We start from the raw sequence: 21318 nt of genomic DNA on the forward strand, positions 1-21318 counted from the left end.
GATGGGTTAAGGGTTGTCCCACAAGGCTGAAAACCTGCCCGGGCACATCTGGGTTACACATGTGCAAACACCCACGCAGGTACCCACCAGATCCCAGGATGTGTAACCAGAGGAGTCCTAGGGCAGGAAGGGAGAGGTAAACTGCAGGCCTGCAATGAGATGCTGTCAAGTTGCACCTCATGAAGGTGGTTGAAGCCTGTGCAGAACTGGTCGCTACAGCCACAGCTAAGAGGATTTGAAGTGGTTCATAAGAGGTGAAGGAAAGACCCGCGAACTTCACTTCCTGAAGGATTGCTCTCTAGCAACACTTAGATCCTCATTATCTCTCACCTAGATACTGCAACTCACTTTTACCTGGTTTATCTACTCTCAGTCTCACTCCTTCCAAGTCAACCCTCATATTATTACCAGGGTGAGCCTTGTAAAATATAAGTAATTTTCTGGTTCATATAATATGCATGTTGATGATGATGATGATGGTGACAAGAATAATAATAACAATAATAATAACTATCATGGCCTGAATGTTTACTATATGCCAAATACTTGCTTAGAGCTTTATGTGCATTTTCTCATCTCACAACTCATTGAGATAAACATCATTATTACTTAAATTTTCACAATGAGAAACTGAGTCTTGGGGCTGGCCCCGTGGCCGAGTGGTTAAGTTTGCGCGCTCTGCTGCAGGCGGCCCAGTGTTTCGTTGGTTCTAAACCTGGGCGCGGACATGGCACTGCTCATCAAACCACGCTGAGGCAGCATCCCACATGCCACAACTAGAAGGACTCACAACGAAGAATATACAACTATGCACCCGGGGGCTTCGGGGAGAAAAAGGAAAAACTAAAATCTTTAAAAAAAAAAAAAAGAAGAAACTGAGTCTCAGTGAGATTAAATAACTTGCTCAAAGTCATACACTTGCCATGTGGTACGGTTCAAATTCAAATCCACGTCTTTTTGATTCAAGTCTGAGCTTTTTAACCACTCCACAGTACTATCTTAAGTATTTTCACCTGTAGCACAAAGTCCAACATAATACTTTTACGTTTTAGCACTAACTGACCTTTCCGAATTCATCGCTCATTGTTGTCTTTCCTTTTCCATCCAAAATGCCATGTACTCTCATTACTCTATGTCCCTATACCTGCTGTGCCTTCTTTCTGGAACGTTCTTCATTCTAATTCCGTTTAGAGTAGTATCTCTCATCCTCTAAGTCTATAAATCATGACATACAATTATCTGAAAAGTCTTCCTGGCTTCCTTGAAAATTAACAATTTTGACCTATATAATTCTTCCTTCCATCTTTCCAGCCTTATTTTTTTCTTCCTTTCCTTCCTACCTACCTTTCTTTCTCTCTTTCATTCCTTACTTTTTGGATCTCAGATGTGAAGAGTTGAATTAACTATAATCTCAGTTTATAGCACATTATCATCACTGGCCCACCTACGACTCCTCTTCTTTTCCCCCTTCAGTATGTTTGATATGCATGCTTAAATAATCATTATCCTTGTAAAGCATATAACAGTATTTTGTGTAAGTGGGAATTTTTAAATGTCAAATAAAATGGACTTTAATAAAATTACTGAGATAAAGAGAACCATTTCAGAATGGTAAAAGTTTCAGTTCACCAAGAAATAGCATAGCCCCAAATATGTAATGCAAAAACTGATGGGTAGAATTCTAAGCATAAATTTAGAAATCCACAATGACAGTTGATTTTTATTCTTAAAAGTATTTGAAGAAACAAAGGGAGTTAGAAAAGAAAAAGAAGGGGGACTGAGGACATTATAGGCTGAATTGTGTCTCCCACAAATTCATTTGTTGAAGTTCTAACGATCAGTACCTGAGAATGTGGCTATATTTGGAAACAGGGCCTGAAAAGAGGTAAAGTTAAAATGAAGCCATTATGGTGCCTTATAAGAAGAGGAGATTAAGAAACACAAAAAGAGACACCAGGGATGCACATGCACAGAGGAAACGCTATGTGACCACCCAATGAGAAGGCAGTCATCCGCAAGCAAGGAGAGAAGCTTCAGGAGAAACCAACCCCGCTGACACCTTGATCTGGGACTTCTAGCCTCCGGAACTGTGAGAAAATAAATTCCTACAGTTTAGAAAAAAAGATGTGATGATGTGGGGTATTTTTTCTTTTCTTTTCTTTTCTTTTTTGGTGAGGAAGATTGGCCCTGAGCTAACATCTGTTCCAATCTTCCTCTATTTTGTATATGGGACACCACCATAGCATGGCTTGATGAACAGTGTGTAGTTTTGTGCCTGGGCTCTGAACCCACGAACCCTGGGCGGCTGAAGCGGAGTGCACCAACCCAACAACTACACCACCAGGCCGACCCTTCATTATTTTTTAACTTTTTATTTTGGAAGAATTTCAGACTTTACAAAAAATCCCATATACTCTTTACCCTGATTTCCCAAATGTTAATATTTTACCACATTTATTTTATCATTCTCTCTGCATATATTTTTCAAAAAGTTTGAGAATAAGTTGCAGACATGATACCCTTTCACTGCTAAATTCGTCTATGTGTATTTCCTACAAACACATTAGGACACCTATGTGGGTTTGTTTTTAGACTTTGTCAAGGTGAATGTGGTGCAGGTTTTTCTTTATGACATGGTCCTTATGCCTAAGGCACAGCCTTTCTAGTGTCCCAGCTGAAGTTCGGGGAGGTTCATGAGATCTTTCTGTTCTGTCAGGACTAGAACTCAAGTGACTCCTGGACTGCTTGATCTCCAGTATCTCTGTTCCATTCTCCAACTCCTGGGAGCTTCTATCTGGCCAACCTTCAAGGCTCTCACTAGGTGTGTACAGCACAGCCCTCAGCCGTGTTTTCATGGGAGATCACCACTATACAGACCTCCAGGGCTCACCTCTCCACAGCACCCCCCTCTACGAATTCTCACCCCAATGATTCCAGCAATATCTCCTGTCCTGAGCTCTGGTCTCTGCCCTCTTAGATCAGTGGGATCCCTCTGTTCTGCCAGAACTCACTTCTTAGCTGTAGTTAAGAATCATCCTCAGACAGGTAGATGGACAATCATGGGGCTTACTTTGTGAGTCCTGTTTCTCTCAGGGATCACAGTCTTACACCATCTTTGTCTTTTCCTTTACCTGAAAATGGATGCGTTATATGTTTGGCTTGGTTTTATTGATGTTTACAGCGAAAGGGCTATTCCTGTAGTTCCTCGGTTATGGTCAGAAGTGATGTGTGTATGGGTTTGTAATTTACATCAATGTTATTATGCTATTAATTTCATTCAGTTGCTTTCTTTTTCACACAACACTGTGTTTTCAAGCCCTGTTCCTATTGCCGTGGGTACATAGAGAGTGTTGCTTTTAACTGCAACATAATGTTTCAAGGAATGAATTTACTACTTTTGTCTTTTCCATTGCCCGAGTGATAGATATCTGGGTTGCCTCCTATTTCCCCCTACAACAACAAAAAGCCGGGAAGAATGCACTCTGAAATATAGACCTAGGACTGGGAGCACTGCCTTATAGTGTGTAAGCATTACTTGTTTTTGCTAAATACTAACCTATTATTTTCCAAAATAGTTGAATCAGTTTATACTCTTGTGAGCAGCATACACGTGCCAATCTTCTCATATACTTGTGAATATGTGGTCTTATACAACTTTATCTTTTTGTCACTCCAGTGGAATAAAAACGGTAATTCATTGTTTCATGTTTCACTAATTATTTGTGACCTTGAGCATTTCTTTTTTTTAAGATTTTATTTTTCCTTTTTCTCCCCAAAGCCCCCCCAGCACATAGTTGTATATTTTTTAGTTGTGGGTCCTTCTAGTGTGGCATGTGGGACACCACCTCAGCACGGTTTGATGAGCGGTGCCATGTCCGCACCCAGGATCCTAACCGGTGAAACCCTGGGCTTCGGAATCAGAGCGCCTGAACTTAACCACTCAGCCACAGAGCGGGCCCCATGACCTTGAGCATTTCTTTATGTCCCATTTAGTAATTTAAGCTTCCCTTTCTATGAATTGCCTTTTCATAACATATTTCCATTTTTCTTTGGGGTCTTATTTGTACTGATTTGCAGGAATTCCACATATATACTTTTAATAATCCTCTGTGGGTTTTAGATGTGGTAAAAATCTTTACAGAGTCTGCCATTTGTCTATTAACTTTGTCTATGGTATCTTTTGTTGGACAAAAATCCTTATTTTTATGCAGACACATTTTTTGCTTTTGAGTTGTCTTTATTTGCTGAGGAAGATTTGCCTTGAGCTAACATCAATGCCAATCTTCCTCTATTTTTGTTTAGTGTGTGGTCCACGAGCACACAATGGCCAATAACAGAGTGGTGTAGGTCCACACCTGGGAACCCAACATGGGCTGCCAAAGTGGAGCACACTGAATTTAACCACGAGGCCACTAGGGCTGGCCCTGGTTTTGAGTTTTAAAAGCCTTCCCCTTCCTCTAAGAAAAAAAAATTCTCTTACGCTTTTATTGGCTTTATAGTTGTGCTTTTCAAAAATATGTCTTTGATCTATCTGTGATCCACTTACATATATGGTGTGAGATAGGGATCCACTTTTATGTCTCTACTTATAAAGAGCCAGTTTTCCAAAACTACCCGCTAAACAAATTATACTTTTTCCATTACTTTGTATTGTCACCTTTGTCATATGTGAAATTCCCATTTATATAATGGTCCAGTTTACAGCTTTTGGTTCTGTTCCATTTTCCTATTTGTCTGTTTCTGAGCCAGTGACGTGCATGCGTGCTTTTAATTACTATGGTTTTATGGTATGTCAATATGGTCTTATTGCAAATCATATCTTATTTTCTATTATCTTTTGTGGTTGGTTATGGTTGACATAGGTGAATGCTATTGATTATTTCTTTTTAAAAATTTTTATTTAGGTGTAATATATATAATAAAGTGCACAAATCTTGTGTTTTTTTTAAGATTGTTTTTATTTTTCCTTCTTTTCCCCAAAGCCTCCCAGTACATAGCTGTATATTTTAGTTGTGGGTCCTTCTAGTTGTGGCATGTGGGATGCTGCCTCAGCATGGCTTGATGAGCAGTGCTAGGTCTGCACCCAGGATCTGAACTGGTGAAACCCTGGGCCGCTGAAGCAGAGTGTGTGAACTTAACCACTCAGCCCCGGGGACAGCCACATAGAGTGCACAAATCTTAAGTGAAGAGCTAAATAATTTTTGCATGTGTATATAACTATTGTAACCACTATCTAAACCAATACATAGAACATTTTCATCATTCCAGAATGTTCCTTGTGCTCTCTCCCCTGTAAGTATTCCCTCCAGGGCTAACTATTATTCTGACTTCTACAACCATTGATTAGTTTTGTATGATTTTGAACCTATTGTAAGTAAAGTCATACAATATATACTGTTTTTGTATGTGACTTCTTTCTTCGACATTGTCAGGGAGATTCATCCATGTTGCGTGTGTATCCATAGTTTGTCATTTTTCATTGCAGCATAGTATGCCATTGCATGACTTTATCCATTCTATTAATTGACATTTGAGTCATTTCCAGTTTTGAGCAATTACAAAGAAAACTGCCACAAACATTATTGTGCATATCTTTTGATGGACATAAGTGCTAATTTCTTTAGGGTATATATCCATGGTCATATGTATGCTTAGTTTTAGTTGGCACTGCCAAACATTTTCCAAAGTGGTTGTACTAAGTTATACTCCGCTTGCAATGCACGAGAATTCCAGTGTTCCACATGTTAACCAACTCTTTGCATTGACAATCATTTACATTTTAGATGTTCTTTGGATGAGTAATGTTATTTTATGGTGGTTTTAATTTGCATTTCTTTGATGACTAATGATGTTGAACGCTTTTTCATATGTTTATTGTCCATTTTGTTTTTATCTTTAGTGAGATGTCTAAGTCTTTTGCACATTTTTAAACTGAGTTGTCTTTTTTTTTTACGGATTTGTAGGAGTTCTTTATATATTCTGGATATAAGTCCTTATGTACTTAGATTAATGTACCTTATTCACTTGCCACTATTTATTCATTTATTATTTTTAAACGAACTTTTTATTTTAGAATAGCTTTAGATTTGCAGAATTATCACAAAGATAATACTGAAAGTTCCCCTATGCCCCATAACCAGTTTCCCCTATTATTAACATCTTACATTAGTATGGTACATTTGTCACAATTAATGAACCACTACTGATACATTATTATTAACTAAAGCCATAATTTATTCAGTTTCCATAAAACAGTTTTCCTGTTTTCCCTAATGTCATTTTCCTCTTCAAGGATCCCATCCAGGATGCTACATGACAACATTCAGGTCCACTTAGACTCCTCTTTGTTATATTTATTATTTTTAAAAGCTTTTTATTATTATGCAATTATGGATTCACAGGAAGTTGCAAAGCTAGTACAGAGAAGTCCTGTGTACTCTTCACCCAGTTTCACTATTAGATCCTACATTAGCACAATATAAAAATCAGGAAATTGACATTCGTACGATGTGTGTGCACAGTTCTGTATCATATTATCAAAAGTGTAGATTCATGTAACGACCACTGCAATCAAGGTACAGGGCTGTTCCACCACCACACTCCTTGTGCTACCCCCTTTATAGTTGCACCTCTTCTTTTCTCCCTTCACCACCATCTCTAACCCTTGATAGCCACTAATTTGTTCTCCACTTATATAATTTTATAATTTTCTCACTATTGACTTTTGAATTGATTATTTTTTAGAGCAATTTTAGATTTATAGAAAAGGTGAGCAGAAAGTGCAGAGAGTTCCCATATATCCCCTCACCCCTCCCCACAGTTTCCTCTGTCATTAACAATTTGCTTTAGTGTGGTACATTGTTATAACTGATGAGCCAATATTGATATATTATTTTTTTTTTTAAAGATTTTATTTTTTTCCTTTTTCTCCCCAAAGCCCCCTGGTACATAGTTGTATATTTTTCGTTGTGGGTCCTTCTAGTTGTGGCAAGTGGGACGCTGCCTCAGCGTGGTTTGATGAGCAGTGCCACGTCCGTGCCCAGGATTGGAACCAACGAAACACTGGGCCGCCTGCAGCAGAGCGTGGGAACTTAACCAGTCGGCCACAGGGCCAGCCCTGATATTGATATATTATTAACGGAAGTCCATAAATTACATTAGGCTTCACTCTTTGTGTTGTACATTCTATGGGTTTTCACAAATGTGTGATGACATATATCCACTATTACAGTATCATGCAGAATAGTTTCACTGCCTAAAAATCCCCTGTGCTTCCCCCATTCATCTCTCTCCCTCCTCTGAGCCTCTGGCAACCACTCATCTTTTCACTTTTTTCATAGTTTTGCCTTTTCCAGAACGTCATATAGTTAGAATCATATAGTATATAGTCTTTCCATAGTGGCTTCTTTCACTTAGCAATATGCTTTTAAATTTCCTATATGTCTTTTTGTGATTTGATAGCTCATTTCTTTTTATTGCTGGGTAATATACCATTGTATGGATGTACCATGGTTTGTTTATCCATTCACTTGTTGAAAAAACATCTTGATTGCTTCCAAGTTTTGGCAATTATGAACAAAGCTATAGTAAACATTCAGGTACAGACTTTTGTATGGACATACGTTTTCTACTCATCTGGGTAAATACCAAGTAGTGCAATTGCTGGATTGTATGCCAAGAGTATGTTTAGTTTTGTAAGAAACTGCCAGACTGTCTTCCAAAGTGGCTGTACCATTTTGCATTCCCACCAGCAATGAATGGGAGTTCCTATTGCTCCACACTCTCAGCAGCATTTGATGTTGTCAGTGTTTTGGATTTTTAGCCATTCTAATAGGTGTGTAGTGGTACCTCATTGTTGTTTTAATTTGCAATTCCCTAATGATGTTGAGCCTATTTGTCATCTGTATACCTTTGGTGAGGTGTCTGTTCAAATTGCCATTTGTTCAGTTATCTGTACTCTGTGTGCAGGGCTTGTGCTAACTGCTTGATAGAAATGATCTTACAATAACCTAATGATAGAATTGCTGTTGCTCGTATTTTACAGAAGAGAAAATCGAGGCCCTCAGTCATGTCAAAGCTAGGAAGTTGTAGACTCAAGATTCAACCCATGTCTGTTTGCCTGTGAGGCTAATTCTTCTACTAAACCACAATGGTATCGAAACTCTATGCCCAAGGAGAATAACTTTTGCCAGGTAAGGGCTAGGTGTTTCTAGGTCAGCTCTCAATTAGACTGCCTTCCTAGAAAATGAAGGCTACCGAATACCCAAGCACGGACCTCCTTCCTCGGAAATGCTGACCTGAGGCAACGATACTGGGGCCAAAGCTGCCTCACATGTATTCTCACTCCCCACCTTCAATCTGCCTATTGTGCTGGCTGTGCATATTAAAGGACTGTGCAAAGTAAGTAGCATATCTCTCCTACATTATGTGTGGGGAGGTAAAAGGAAAATTTCTACTGTGAGTTAAAAGAATAATCCTGCTATGTGATTTCTCTTTTGATCCTAATGGTTACCCTGAATACTTTAGGTGATAAAGGGAGTGTCTATCCATTCATAGTAGCTAAAAACTCCACAGAGAGCCTTCTGCTGCATGGTGAACAGTGAACACTCCTGCTGTAAACAACTGGAAACTGGACAAACTGTATGAAACAACCGTTATCAGAAGCAGGTTAGGACTGTGATCTCTGAGAGAAAGAAAACAAACGAGGTAAGCCTATAGTTTCTCCAGTTTTCTGTCTGAAGGCATGATCTGGACCAAGGGCAGGAAGGGGTTGCCATAAAGAACACTGCGGTCTTATTGAGTCAAGGAGACAGAGTTTGAAGTTTAAGAAGGCCAAGGTGGATGGAGACAGCAGAGTAGGGTTTCTAAAAGGAGGGGACTACACAGAAAAAGAGCTCAAGAAATCCTCATGGAGTCCTTCTGAGTTTTTGCTGAATATTAGGATGCTTATACATGGGGTGAAACTTCAAAGATTGGGCAAATAGTAACCAGCAAGCTGTGACTTGAACAGTTCCTAGTGTTCTCATTGGGCTGGGATCCTAGAGTTCCCACCAGCCACACTACAGGACCTTGTTGGTCACTTGAGACATTAATAGAAGCCCCCAAAAGCCACACCTTAGTTGTACTGTAAAATAGGCCTATAATAAATGCTAACTTAGACTTACCCTTAGAGACCTTATAAACAGGACTTGAAAGGGTCAAACTGAACCGCAGATAACTTAACTGCCTACCAGGGCAACGCCAAACATTCATTAAAGAAAGACAAGAAAATCTACTTGCTCAACAACATAAAATTCACAATATCCAGCATCTAATAAAAAATTACCAGACCTGGCAGGAAGTAGCAAAATGTGACACAAATTAATAACATCAGAAATGAAAGAAGAGCTATCACTACAGATACTGAAGACATTAAAAGAGTAATATGTGAATATTATGAACCCACTTTATGCTAATACATTTGACAATTTAGATGAAAGGGACAAATTCCTTGATAGACACAAATTGCCAAGAATGACTTAAGAAAAAGTAGATAGTTCTGTATCTATTAAAACTTAAATTCATAATTCAAAATCTTTCAAAAAGAAAACTCTAAGGCTCAGATTGTCTCATTATTGAATTCTACCAAATATTTAAGGAAGAAATAATACCGGTCCTACACAAATTCTTTCAGGAAACAAAGGAGGAAGGAGTACCTTTTATGAGGCCAGCATTACCCTGATAGTAAAACCAGGTAGAGACATTCAGGAAAAAAACTATGAACCAATATCCCTCATGAAGATAGTTGCAAATATCCTCAAAAAAAAAAAAAAGCTAATTGAATCCAGCAATATATAAAAATGGTAATATGCCATGGCCAAGTGAGGTTTATCCTAGGAAAGCAATATGTGAGAATCAATTAATATAATTCAACACATTAACAAAATAAAGAAGAAAATCCATATGATGATATCAGTAGCTCTAGAAAAATATTTGACAGAATTCAACCCCTGTTCATGTTAAAAACTCCAAGAAAACTAAGAACAAAAGAGAATTTTTCAATCTGATAAAGAGAAACTATGAAAAATCTATGGCTAAAGAATGGGAAAAAAGAAAAACTGTTTTTATATGCAGAAGATCTAATTATATAAACGGAAAATTCTAAAGAGTTTAGAAGAGAAACTACTAAATTCAATAAGTTAGCTTGGCAGGATTGCAAGATACAAGGTCAAAATACAAAAATCAATTGCATTTCTAGATACAAGCAACAAATAGTTGGAAAATAATATTTTAAAATATCATTAACAGTAACATGAAATACTTAGGGATACATTTAAGAAAATATATGCAAGGTCTGTACATTGAAAACCAACAATATTGCTGAGAGAAATTTTTAAATATAAATAAATGGAGAGCTATACCATGTTCATGGATCAGAATACTCATTATTGTTAAGATGTTAATTTTATCAAAATTGGTGTATAGATTAAATACAATATCTATCAAAATCCCAACAGACTTTTTTTTTTTAAAGATTATCACCTGAGCTAACATCTGTTGCCAATCTTCCTTTTTTTTCTTTCTTCCCAAAGACCCCCAGTACACAGTTGTATATTCTAATTGTAGGTCCTTCTAGTTGTGCTACGTTGGACATTTCCTCAGCATGGTTTGATGAGCAGTGCTAGGTCTGTGCCCAGGATCCAAACCGGCAAAACCCCGGGTCACCAAAGTGGAGCGTGCAAACCAAACCATTTGGCCATGAGGCCGGCCCCCAACAGACTTTTTTAAGCTAGAAATTAACAAGCTGAATTTTCCAAATGTATTTGGAAGTGCAAATAACCTATAGCAGTGTAAACAATTTTGAAAAGGAGTAACAAAGTTGGAGAGTTTACACCACCTGACTTTAAGACTTATTGGAAAGCTACGTTTATCAAGACATAGTGATATTGGCATAGGGACAGATAAATAGATCAATGGAACAGAATAGAGAGTTCAAACATAGATCTATACATATTTGGTCAATTGATTTTCAACAAAGGGGTCAAGGTAATTCACTGGTCTAAGGATAAACTTTTTAACATATTGTGCTGTGTTGATTGGATATCCACATGCAGAAACAATTAACTTCAACCCTTACCTCACACCATATACGAAAGAATTAACTGAAACTGGATCATAGACCGAAATATAAATGCTAAAATTGCAAAATTTCTAGGAGAATATCTGTACAATCTTGAGGTGGGAAAGATTTCTTATATAGAACATAAAAGGCACAATTATAAAAGAAACAATAGATAAATTGGACTTTATCAAAATAGAAAACTGCTTTTTGAAAGATCAATGAAAAAAATGAAAAGATGCAGACTGAAAGAAAATATTCACAATAGAGAAACCTGACAGAAAGGAATTGTACCCAGGGTATCTTACAACTCAATAGCAGTAAGGCATCAACCCAATTTTAAAAATGGACAAAACAGACACTTTTCAAAAGATGATACAAATGGCTAACAGTACATGAAAAGATGCTCAACATTGTTAGTCACCAGAAAAATGCATATTGTGCATAATGACATGCATAATGACGTACCACTACATATCCACTCCACTAGATACACATAAAAAGACTGAGAATTCAAACTGTTGATGACGATGTGGAACAATGGAGTGCCCATAAATTGCTGGTATGAATGTAAAATTGTACAACCAATTTGAGAAATTATTTATCAGTTTCTTATAAATTTACATATGCATTTACAACACAAACCGGCCATTCCATTCTTAGCTATTTAGGAGAGAAATGAAAACATATATCCACACAAAGACTTATACGCAAAAGTACATATCAGCTTTATTCACAATAGCAAAAAACTGAAAATGATCCAAATGTCCACCAACAGATGAATGGATAATTGTCATGTATCCTGTCAATGGACTGCCACTTAGCAACAAGGAGGGAATTACTGATAAACTCAACATCGTGCAAATGATCTCAGAAACACTAGAGTGAGTGAAAAAAGCCAGACACAAAAAGCACTTACTGAATGATTCCATTTATATGAAACTCTAGGAAAGGCAAGTGTAATTGCTGGTGATAGAAAGCACATCTGTGGGTATATGTGGCACGAGGTGAGAATGTGCTAATCGACTGGGAAGGGCTGATGGAGATAATCTATGTGTCAATTGTGGTGGTGTTACATGGGTGTGTATCTTTGTGAAAATTCACTGAATTTTATGTAAAGCATACCTTGATGAAGTTGATCTTTATAATTTTTTATATGGTTTAGGGCATCAACTTCAATTTTGTGTAGGTCAGTGTATTTAAAAGAAATGCAGTATTAAAATGGTCTTTGTGTGACAATTTCAGTACAAGATTGTCTTTTACCTTTCCTTGCATATGCTAAGCATTAGACACATGGTACCAAGCTGCTGAATGTGCAGATTTACAGCTGCTGGGAAGGATGCTCTGCAGAAAGCCAGTTCTTCACTTTCTTTAACTCTCCTTCCTTGCCCTCTTACCTTCCTTTCTCCTCAGCCATTTCCATAATACCGATAACAATTTATTCTTTTGTACTGAACTTTGTAATCACAAAGCACTTTTTTTTTTAATTTGGGCCTTATTTATTTATTTCTTTTTGAGGAAGATTAGCCCTGAGCTAATTAATGCCAGTCTTCCTCTTTTTGCTGAGGAAGACTGGCCCTGAGCTAACATCCATGCCCATCTTCCTCTACTTTATATGTGGGACGCCTACCACAGCATGGCTTTTGCCAAGCGGTACCATGTCTGCACCCGGGATCCGAACCGGTGAACCCCAGGCCACCAAAGTGGAACAAGCAAACTTAACCGCTGCGCCACCGGGCCAGCCCACAAAGCGCTTTCTAACTTCATTTGATTCTCAGAAGAAAATTTGGGAGCCTAGGATAGGATCACTTATTCATTTTATAGATGGAAACAAAAAAATGAGAGCCAGTGAGATAAAAGTTTAACCCAAGGCAGCACCGTTTGTCTATGCCTCAGAACATAATCAATAACTCTTTTCTTAGCTTCCATGTCTTTTTTTACCCCTTACATTTTGAATTGTTTAGAGTAAAAATCTTACCTAGGTGTTAAAATGAATTTCACTTAGTTACAAATATAATGATTACCTTTACTGAAGAAACTGAATTTCATGAAAAATTTCATCTAAAATGTTTTGGATATCTGAAACAGGCCTAACATAGGAAGTATAGGTTTGAGGTTTCAGTAGCTATGGGATGTCTTCACAAAATCCGGTCACCTCAGACAGATCAGTCTGGGCCTTAAGATGCTTTTGGGTGCTTGGTACTTATCATCAAGGGCCTTGTCATTAGTGTTCACCCACCAAAGCCTCCAATGAGGGCTGTAAGGGGAAGATTAATTCTTTCCATTCCCTTATATTATAGCTATTATGGTCACTCCTTGAACCTCTCTTTCCTCTTTTGTACCTACAGACAGACATGTTTTTTTCTGTTTGAACACCAGAACCATTGTTTATAAGATCAGTTAAGCAAATCACCTCTACATTTTTCCTTATCTCTTCCTGATTTTTTTCTAATACCATTCCAGCTCAAAACCAACTGTGAAATTCTGTGTTTCAGGCTTTTCTGAATTCCTCATACTAAGCTTACCCAGGATGGCGTAGATAGCTATATAGGCTGTGACACAAGGAATTGGAATTGAGGGGTGAGGCAAGCTTTCCTATTTAGGTTTATACTGGCCTAAAATAACGCTTCTTTCTTTAATCTTCACACATTTATGTATTGAGCACACACTCATTTCTGTGTCCGCCACAAAGAGATAGATATGGAGGAGCTCACATCTAAATTTCCAGTCATATAAGTCATATTCTCTGTGTCACTAACTTGACAAAATAAAAATAAACCTACAAATAAGTTGAGTGTGCTGATCATGCTGTCAGCTAAGCTTCTGAAGGGTGTTGGAGCCAAGCTTCTTGTGTGGATAAAAGAACTCTGGCTCCTTGACAGCTTCTAGTACCCTATGAACTCTAAGCATGAGACACAGGCCCCACTCCAGCTGTAGATCTGCAAACCTTACTGGCTCCCAGTTCCCAGTACTATTGCTTAAAAACCATTATTTTCCACTACCATTCCTTCTCCCTTTCAGCTTCTGGGAGAGAAAATTAACATTTTTGGAGCACTTTCTATGTGTCAGGTGCTTTTACATACATTGTGTTATGCTGTAATTGTCACAATTCCATGATGTACAAGTTAATTCTGGAATCTAAAATAGGTAGCAGTGCAAAGAGGACTGGCTTTGGAATCATGAAGACTGAGGTTTCAATTCCGGCTCAGCCACCAACAAGTCATTACTAGTTCATTCCTTTCTTCATTTATTCACTAAAATATTTATTGAACTCCATTTTTCCTTTTTGAAGCAAGACTTGTCCGTAGGAGCGACAGCTCAGGGCCACGTGGGCTACGTAGTGCACATGCGGACTACATCTCCCAAGGTGCTCCGCTGGCGCGCCGACAGGAAGTGGTCGGAGCATCTCCCGCCTCCACGCCGAGGGGAAGAGGTTCTATCCGGGGCCTTGGCGCTTCTCTTTCCTTTCGCGCCGGTTGCCGCTGCGGAGCGCGGCGGGTCCATGTGCGCAGTGAGCGGCGCTTTTCCTGGCCCAGTAGCACCCGAGCCTCGGGTTTGACCGAGTCCACGCTGCGATGGACCCCAATACCATTATCGAGGCCCTGCGGGGCACCATGGATCCAGCCTTGCGTGAGGCCGCGGAGCGCCAGCTCAATGAAGTAAGGACGCCGGGCTGGCGGCGGCGGCGGGCGGGCGGGCAGACTGGCAGGCCGAGCCCTTCTGGCCTGGCCGGAGGCGCGGACGGCGTCGCTGAGCGGCCCGACTGGAGGGGTGGGGCGGGGACTTGTCGGCGAGTGCCACGCCGGGGCGCCTCAGGCTGCTGCGGTGGTGACGGCGGCCAGGGCAGCCTTCGCGTCGGATCCTGAGCTGGGCCTCTGGCTGCGGTCGAGACATGAGGAGCCGGCTGAGGCGAGGCGGGCGTGACGGGCTGGACACATGGCTGGCTCGGGTGGCCGGCCGCCCTCTGGCTCATTCCCAGCTCGTTCCTCGCGCCCAGAAGGGGGCGAAACTCACTGGGAGGTTTTTCAGGCGTTTCCGGGAGCGTTGTGGCCGGCGCCGGGTTTGGAGGGGCTCCTGGGACTGCAGAGCTGGTCCACTGGGGACTGCGCCTGTCAGCCTGTCACTTCCCTGTGCTGATCAGTGACCTGCACAACTTTCTCCTCTCCGGCTGAGCTGCTGGGAAGAGCCTTCAGAGGCAAGCCCCCGCCTCTTTGGTAGGGCGAGGGTAGTGCGGGCTGCCCACGAGTCCGATTCACTGCTCTTCTGCTCTGATACTGCTTCAGTTGGGGAGGAAGGGCGATGTAGTGCAAAATGTCAGGTGAAGCGCATCCTTCTAGGTAGAGCTGCACCACCAGTTTCTTGACTGACCTTGGGCAAGTTGCTTAACCTTTTGATGCTGAGTTTTTCCCCATTCATAAAATTAGGCCACAGGGTTGCCGTGACGGTCAGGTGAGACAGCGTACGAGAGTGTGCCTTGAAACGTGCCAAGCTCCGTATCAACTCGCTGAGAGTTGGTTTCTATTTTTCCCATGTTTTGGGGGGACCACCACTTGGAACACAGCCTCATTATGTGGGTATTTTATTGTACTATCTTCAGTTTCATTCTTTGTTTCTAAATGTCTGTAACTTTTTATATTTTAGTGAGTATTTTAAAGGCTTCTTAAAAGCACCGCTGTAACTTCCTATGCCAGTTAATAATCGTCTTTTGGTATACTACTGAATTTGCCAGCTTTAGTGAGGTTTTTTTAAATGTAAAAAGAAGTCCCCCTTTAAAGTAGAAATTCAGTTATTTTCTGCTCCTCTTAGCTGGTAGGTAAATCATTTAAAAACATTATTTATATTGACTTTAAAAAGCTGCAAGAGCATTCCTAATTGAACATCTTTGATGTTCAATGCTGTTTTAGAGATCCCTGCCCTCAAGGAACTTATATTTTAAGAAGACCACCCACAGAGTTTAGACAAATTAAGTGTAAAATTGTTTCAAAATAAAAAGTTAAATATTTGATATGTAAATGAGACAATCATTAGATCATACCAAGAGTGATGCTCAAATTCGTAGGCTCAAATCACCTTGGGAGGAGCTTAGGTTTCTTTCAGATATAAAATAGTGAGTTGAAACAGATTCTCACTTTGAACCGTTACTAAACTATGGAGGGAGTTATTGATCACTTGTTATTTTGATTTGTTTTGTGAGAGGTTAAGATGAACATTATTTTGTTTATGAAGTATTAATGCGTGTACAGGCTAGACTTCCTGAAAGTTATTCATAGTGATTTCTACCATGACTTTGCTCTAATAGCACGTTATTTTAACTAAACGTACTTGTGTGTAATTACTAATTTTAAAAATTATTACTTGAAAGAAAGAGTTTTGTCTCTTGTAGAAAAATTGGATAAAAAATACTTCCTGCAAATTTGAAATTCACTTATTCCTCAAGTAGGTATTGAATGTCTAGTTATATGCACTAATATCTTGTAATAGAGACATGGGATAAGTATTTCATAAGCTAGCTTTTGGAAGATAAACAGATAACCAAAATAGTATTGAAAACATTCTTTACTTAGCTGTTAGCCGCTGTCAGGATTTTGGAATACTAGTGAACAGTGCTTATCTTTTCTGCCAAAGAAAATTTGGTACCTGGCCAATCTGTGATTGTTAGCTTTTTACATTTTGCAAATTTCATTCAATTATTACACCTAGATTTTTTAGTAATTTTCCTAAGGTAACTCTTCTATTAAGTAGAATGTTTATTTTCATCTCTAATCTTCATTCTATCTTAATGAAGTGCTTCTATTTGAATACTTGTTGCTTTAACTTTCTTGTGGCAGAACGTTGGTTTAAGAAATAGATCCCAGGTCAGTCTTGAAGAAACTTGACTGTAGTAAGAATGAGGAAGTAACATTTTCTTTCTGGCAGACTCTTGCTTTGGATGAGATAGGATGAACCAGTCATTCCATGATGTCTCATTCAACTGAAGCTATAATTTGGTTCATTTAGTTAACAGAAAAAGATACTGACATTTGAATGAATCTCTTCAGCTAAATCAAGTAATCGATAACTCTGTAAAAATTGTAAATTTTATCAAAGTATTATAGTGCAGATAATTAAAAACAAAGTGCTCCTGCCTCAGCGTGTTTACCCTTAACTATTCCATCTGTTTGTAGCCCCTGTTACTCAGTTATCTCCCAGACTTGTTCTCTCACTTCCCTCTGTCACTGTCCAACTGTCTCCTTATCTCTGAGGAGTTCCCGGACTGACATACTCCCTATCTCCCTTCATTTGTTTATTTTTCTCTATAGCACTGATTTATCATACATATTTTGCTTATTATTCTCTCCGGTATAATTTTTGAGTTTCATGAGGTCAGGAATTTTTGTCTTTTGTTACTGCAATTCTTTGATTTGTCAGTGTTAAGCTTTACTGACTTCTTTTTATTTTAGATAACAATATAGGCTTTAGCTCTGTTATACTTCCCTCACCTCACAGATTTTTAGGGTGTTTGTATATTTCTTATGTATAGATAAAATTAGGAAAGTTCCGTTAGACTGTTAGAGACCACAGTAAGGACTCTGGTTTTGGCAGATATTTTCAAGATACATCTGACTTAGTATTCCCTAATGACTTACTCCGTAGTATGTTATGAATTTTGATCCCTTTGTTTTTTTGAAGAAGAAGATTTGCCCTTAGCTAATATCTGCCACCAATCCTCTTTTTTGCTGAGGAAGACTGGCCCTGAGCTAACATTGTGCCCATCTTCCTCTACTTTATATGTGGGATACCTGCCACAGCTTGGCTTGTCAAGCAGTACATCAGTCCACACCTGGGATCTGAATGTGCAAACTGAACCGCTGTGCCACTGGGCCAGCCTCCTTGATCCTTTTTTTTTTTGAACTGCCATTATAATTTTGGAACTCACTGTCATGTCCCAATTTGAAATATCTTCATGTAGCAAGCTTTGCATCAAAGACTGGAGAAGACCATTAGCAAGTACAAGTATTCTTGGATGTATAATTGACAATGCCATTCGCCGTTTGATTTTCTTTTTAAACTACTGAAGAGTTCTGTACTAGCTGGGAGATCTTAGAAGAGTTACTTAACTGCTAAGCATCATTTCCCTTTTGTGTAAAATGAAAGTAGTAATAGTATGTATGTCATTGTGTTATGTGGGTTGAGTGAGATGATGCATGTGAAAAATTTAGGGAAGTGTTTGGCACCTGCTAAGTTCTCTCCAGATTGTTTGAACTACTACATAAGTGCCAGTTGATTAGCCAATCCAACGTGCCATACATTTTATTTCCTACCTCAGTCTACTAACTTTGTAATTATACATTTCAGTGGAAAATGATCAGCACTAATGGAGAAAGGACAAAGTGCATATTCTTTGGACACTGAGACCACTAGTAGATAGCCTTATTGTAACATGAAAATCGGCACAATTATAATCACAGTGTCTGGCATATTATAGGCTCTCCGTAAATAGTTGTTGAATGCAAAGAGAAATAAGAGCTTGAATAATAGAAATGTTAAGAATACTCATCTTTGAATCTTTAAATTTATGTTACAGGAATCTGTCACTTGTCATTTAAATTCTTTACTTTGAGATTAATTTTCTTCTGTATATCTGGAACTGCAATTTTTCAGAATTTGTTTAGGTAATCTAAAATCTGTGACATTTAGTATTCATTCAACATTAATTGTTTATTATGTTCCAAAGACTATTTGCTCTTGGGGATACAAAGACTGTCCTTTCCTACATGTACACACACGCACACACACACTCAGAAATACTTGTTTCTTCATTTGTAAGAGAAAAATACAACACCTCTGAAGGTTTTTGGCAGATTATTACAATAGACAACAGTTTCTCTGCTCTCCTCCTGCTTTAGCTGCCAGTGTTCTTCAGTGGAAACCTTTCTGTGTACAAACCTTTACTCATGCTGCCCACCCTTCCTCTTAGTTAAGCTTTTATCACCTAAAACTAAAATTTTTGCTGCCCATAAATCTTATCAATTCCATCTTAAATGCCATCTTTTCCTACTCTGACCTTCTGTGGTACTATGTGAATTCAAAACTCATCTTTTTAACACCTTGTCTTATATATCCTTCCTTACATTTTATTTTAGCTATTTTAATTTTATTTGAACTAGATGATTGCTGTCTCTTCTACTTTAAATGTTCATTGATTTTGAACTTGTTTATCTCCAGTGGGAATAAAATCTTTAAATCAAGATTTTTTTTCTTTTTTAAAAAATCCTTTGGTATTAGCTGAGAGCAGACACTCAGCAAATAATTTTCTGTTATTTAAAAATATTTGAAAAAATATTTGCATGTCTGTCAGGAGGCAAATACTGTCGTTGATGCTGGGGATCCAATACTGTACACAAGACAGAAGTTCTGGCTCTCGTGAAACTTGCATTCGAACTGAAGTTGTTTTTTTTTTTTTTTTTTTTTTAAAGATTGGCAGCTGAGCCATCAACTGTTGCCAATCTTTTTTTTTTTCTGCTTTTTCTCCCCAAATCCCCCCAGTACATAGTTGCATATTTTAGTTGTGGGTACTTCTAATTGTGGCATGCGGGATGCCGCCTCAGCACGGCCTGACTAGTGGTGCCATGTCCACGCCCAGGATCTGAACCGGTGAAACCCTGGGCACCGAAGCGGAGCGCTCGAACCTCACCACTTGGCTGCGGAGCCAGCCCCTGAACTGAAGTTTTAAATGTAATGGCAGGAAAATTTTTTTAAATATTTGTCCTGAATGACAGTTCCCATTCTGGTTCATTTAATGGCAAATATTTTTGTGCTAAGCACAAAGCTAAGTGGTAGATACGAAGAAATAAGAAATTCATGATTTCTTCCTTTCTGGAGCTCCACAGTCAACACAGCCTTCACAGTACACGTGGTCAGACTGTAATAGAGCTGTGTAAGTTTTAGGTGAGGAAACTATTAAATCTGACTTTGGTTAAGGCAGATATGATCTCAGCACCAATATTCGCTCCCTTATATATTTGCAGCCAAGAAAAATGCCCTAAGTGGAATTAGAAGGCTTACCTAGGAGCCTTTTAAACCCTCAGTTCCTAGGCTTAATGTGCTGTAAAATGGTTATGTAGGCAGAAATGGTGCTTTCTCACGTGCTGTATGTGAAAAAGTAAGCAGGCTTAGCTTTGATAGTTTCTTGATATTTTGTGTTTATCTTTTAAATTCATAAACTATTCTGAGTCACTTCTGGGATTTTCACAGATGGTTACTATTACTACTGTAACTGAAATATTTTATTTATAAATGGCTAATTTCATTTCATTTTATTAAAGGATTTAATGAAATGCTTAATTAATGAAAATCTTCGGTCTGGAAAATGCAAAATGACGGCGTGTTTACAGGACAATTGGCATGTCTAGAAATTAAGTGAAATGTTTCTGAGAATATAGTGTATATTTTTGAAGACACAATAGTCTGTAGTCTGAGCAGGTAACATTCCTGAATTAGGAATATTGTGAAGTAGATGCTGTTTTGAATTTGGGAGAGGGAAAGTCCCTGAATACTTTGGCTTTTAGACAGGAAGTAATTCAGTGACACAGCATGTTAAAGATCTGAAAGAAAGATAACACCTTGTTAATATTTGTAAGAAGACAATTTTCTTTTTCAGATCTAATAGATGCATATATCCTTTACTTATTGTTTCTGTCAGTGGCACATTAATGATGAGTGATTTAAAGTGGGTTTTTTCTTTTGGTCACCAAGTAATTTATAATTAAGACTTTTTTTAAACTCCTTAGTTGGAAAGCATTCAAGTATTACTGCTATTTAATGAAAGGCAGGTGGACTCAGTGAAGAGTCTCAGCTTGGTCCTGATTCTACCAGTATGATGACTTACCCTCACTATGTCTCATATTTCATCTAGGTAAAATATGTATAATATTTGCCTTTGTCAAATTCTTTTTTTTTCCTTTTTAAAGATTGGCACCTGAGCTAACACTGTTGCCAGGCTTCCTTTTTTTCTTTCCCCTGCTTTTTCTCCCCAAATCCCCCGGTACATAGCTGTATATTTTTTTAGTTGTGGGTCCTTCTAGTTATGGCATGTGGGATGCCACCTCAGCACAGCCTGATGAGTGGTACCATGTCCACCCCCAGGATCCGAACCAGCGAAACCCTGGGCTGCCGAAGTGGAGCTTGCGAACTTAACCACTCGGCCATGGGGCCGGCCCCGTCAAATTCTTTAGTAAAGC

General features: G+C 38.7%; 1 protein-coding gene and 1 long non-coding RNA gene across 2 annotated transcripts in view; one reads left to right on the forward strand and one right to left on the reverse strand.

Moving 5' to 3' along the window:
* LOC111774351 (uncharacterized) overlaps positions 1 to 21318 on the reverse strand; it is a 94827-nt gene that overhangs the window by 22547 nt on the left and 50962 nt on the right. The gene's annotated exons all lie outside the window — the stretch shown is intronic.
* Positions 14463 to 21318, forward strand: part of IPO7 (importin 7) — a 50322-nt gene continuing 43466 nt past the window's right edge. The window contains exon 1 of the mRNA XM_023646027.2: positions 14463 to 14757. Coding sequence (XP_023501795.1) covers positions 14674 to 14757 — 84 coding nt within the window. The 5' untranslated portion in view covers positions 14463 to 14673. The remainder of the gene's footprint in view (positions 14758 to 21318) is intronic.

The sequence above is a fragment of the Equus caballus genome, chromosome 7 (genome assembly GCF_041296265.1).
Source record: "Equus caballus isolate H_3958 breed thoroughbred chromosome 7, TB-T2T, whole genome shotgun sequence".
Taxonomy (NCBI): domain Eukaryota; kingdom Metazoa; phylum Chordata; class Mammalia; order Perissodactyla; family Equidae; genus Equus; species Equus caballus.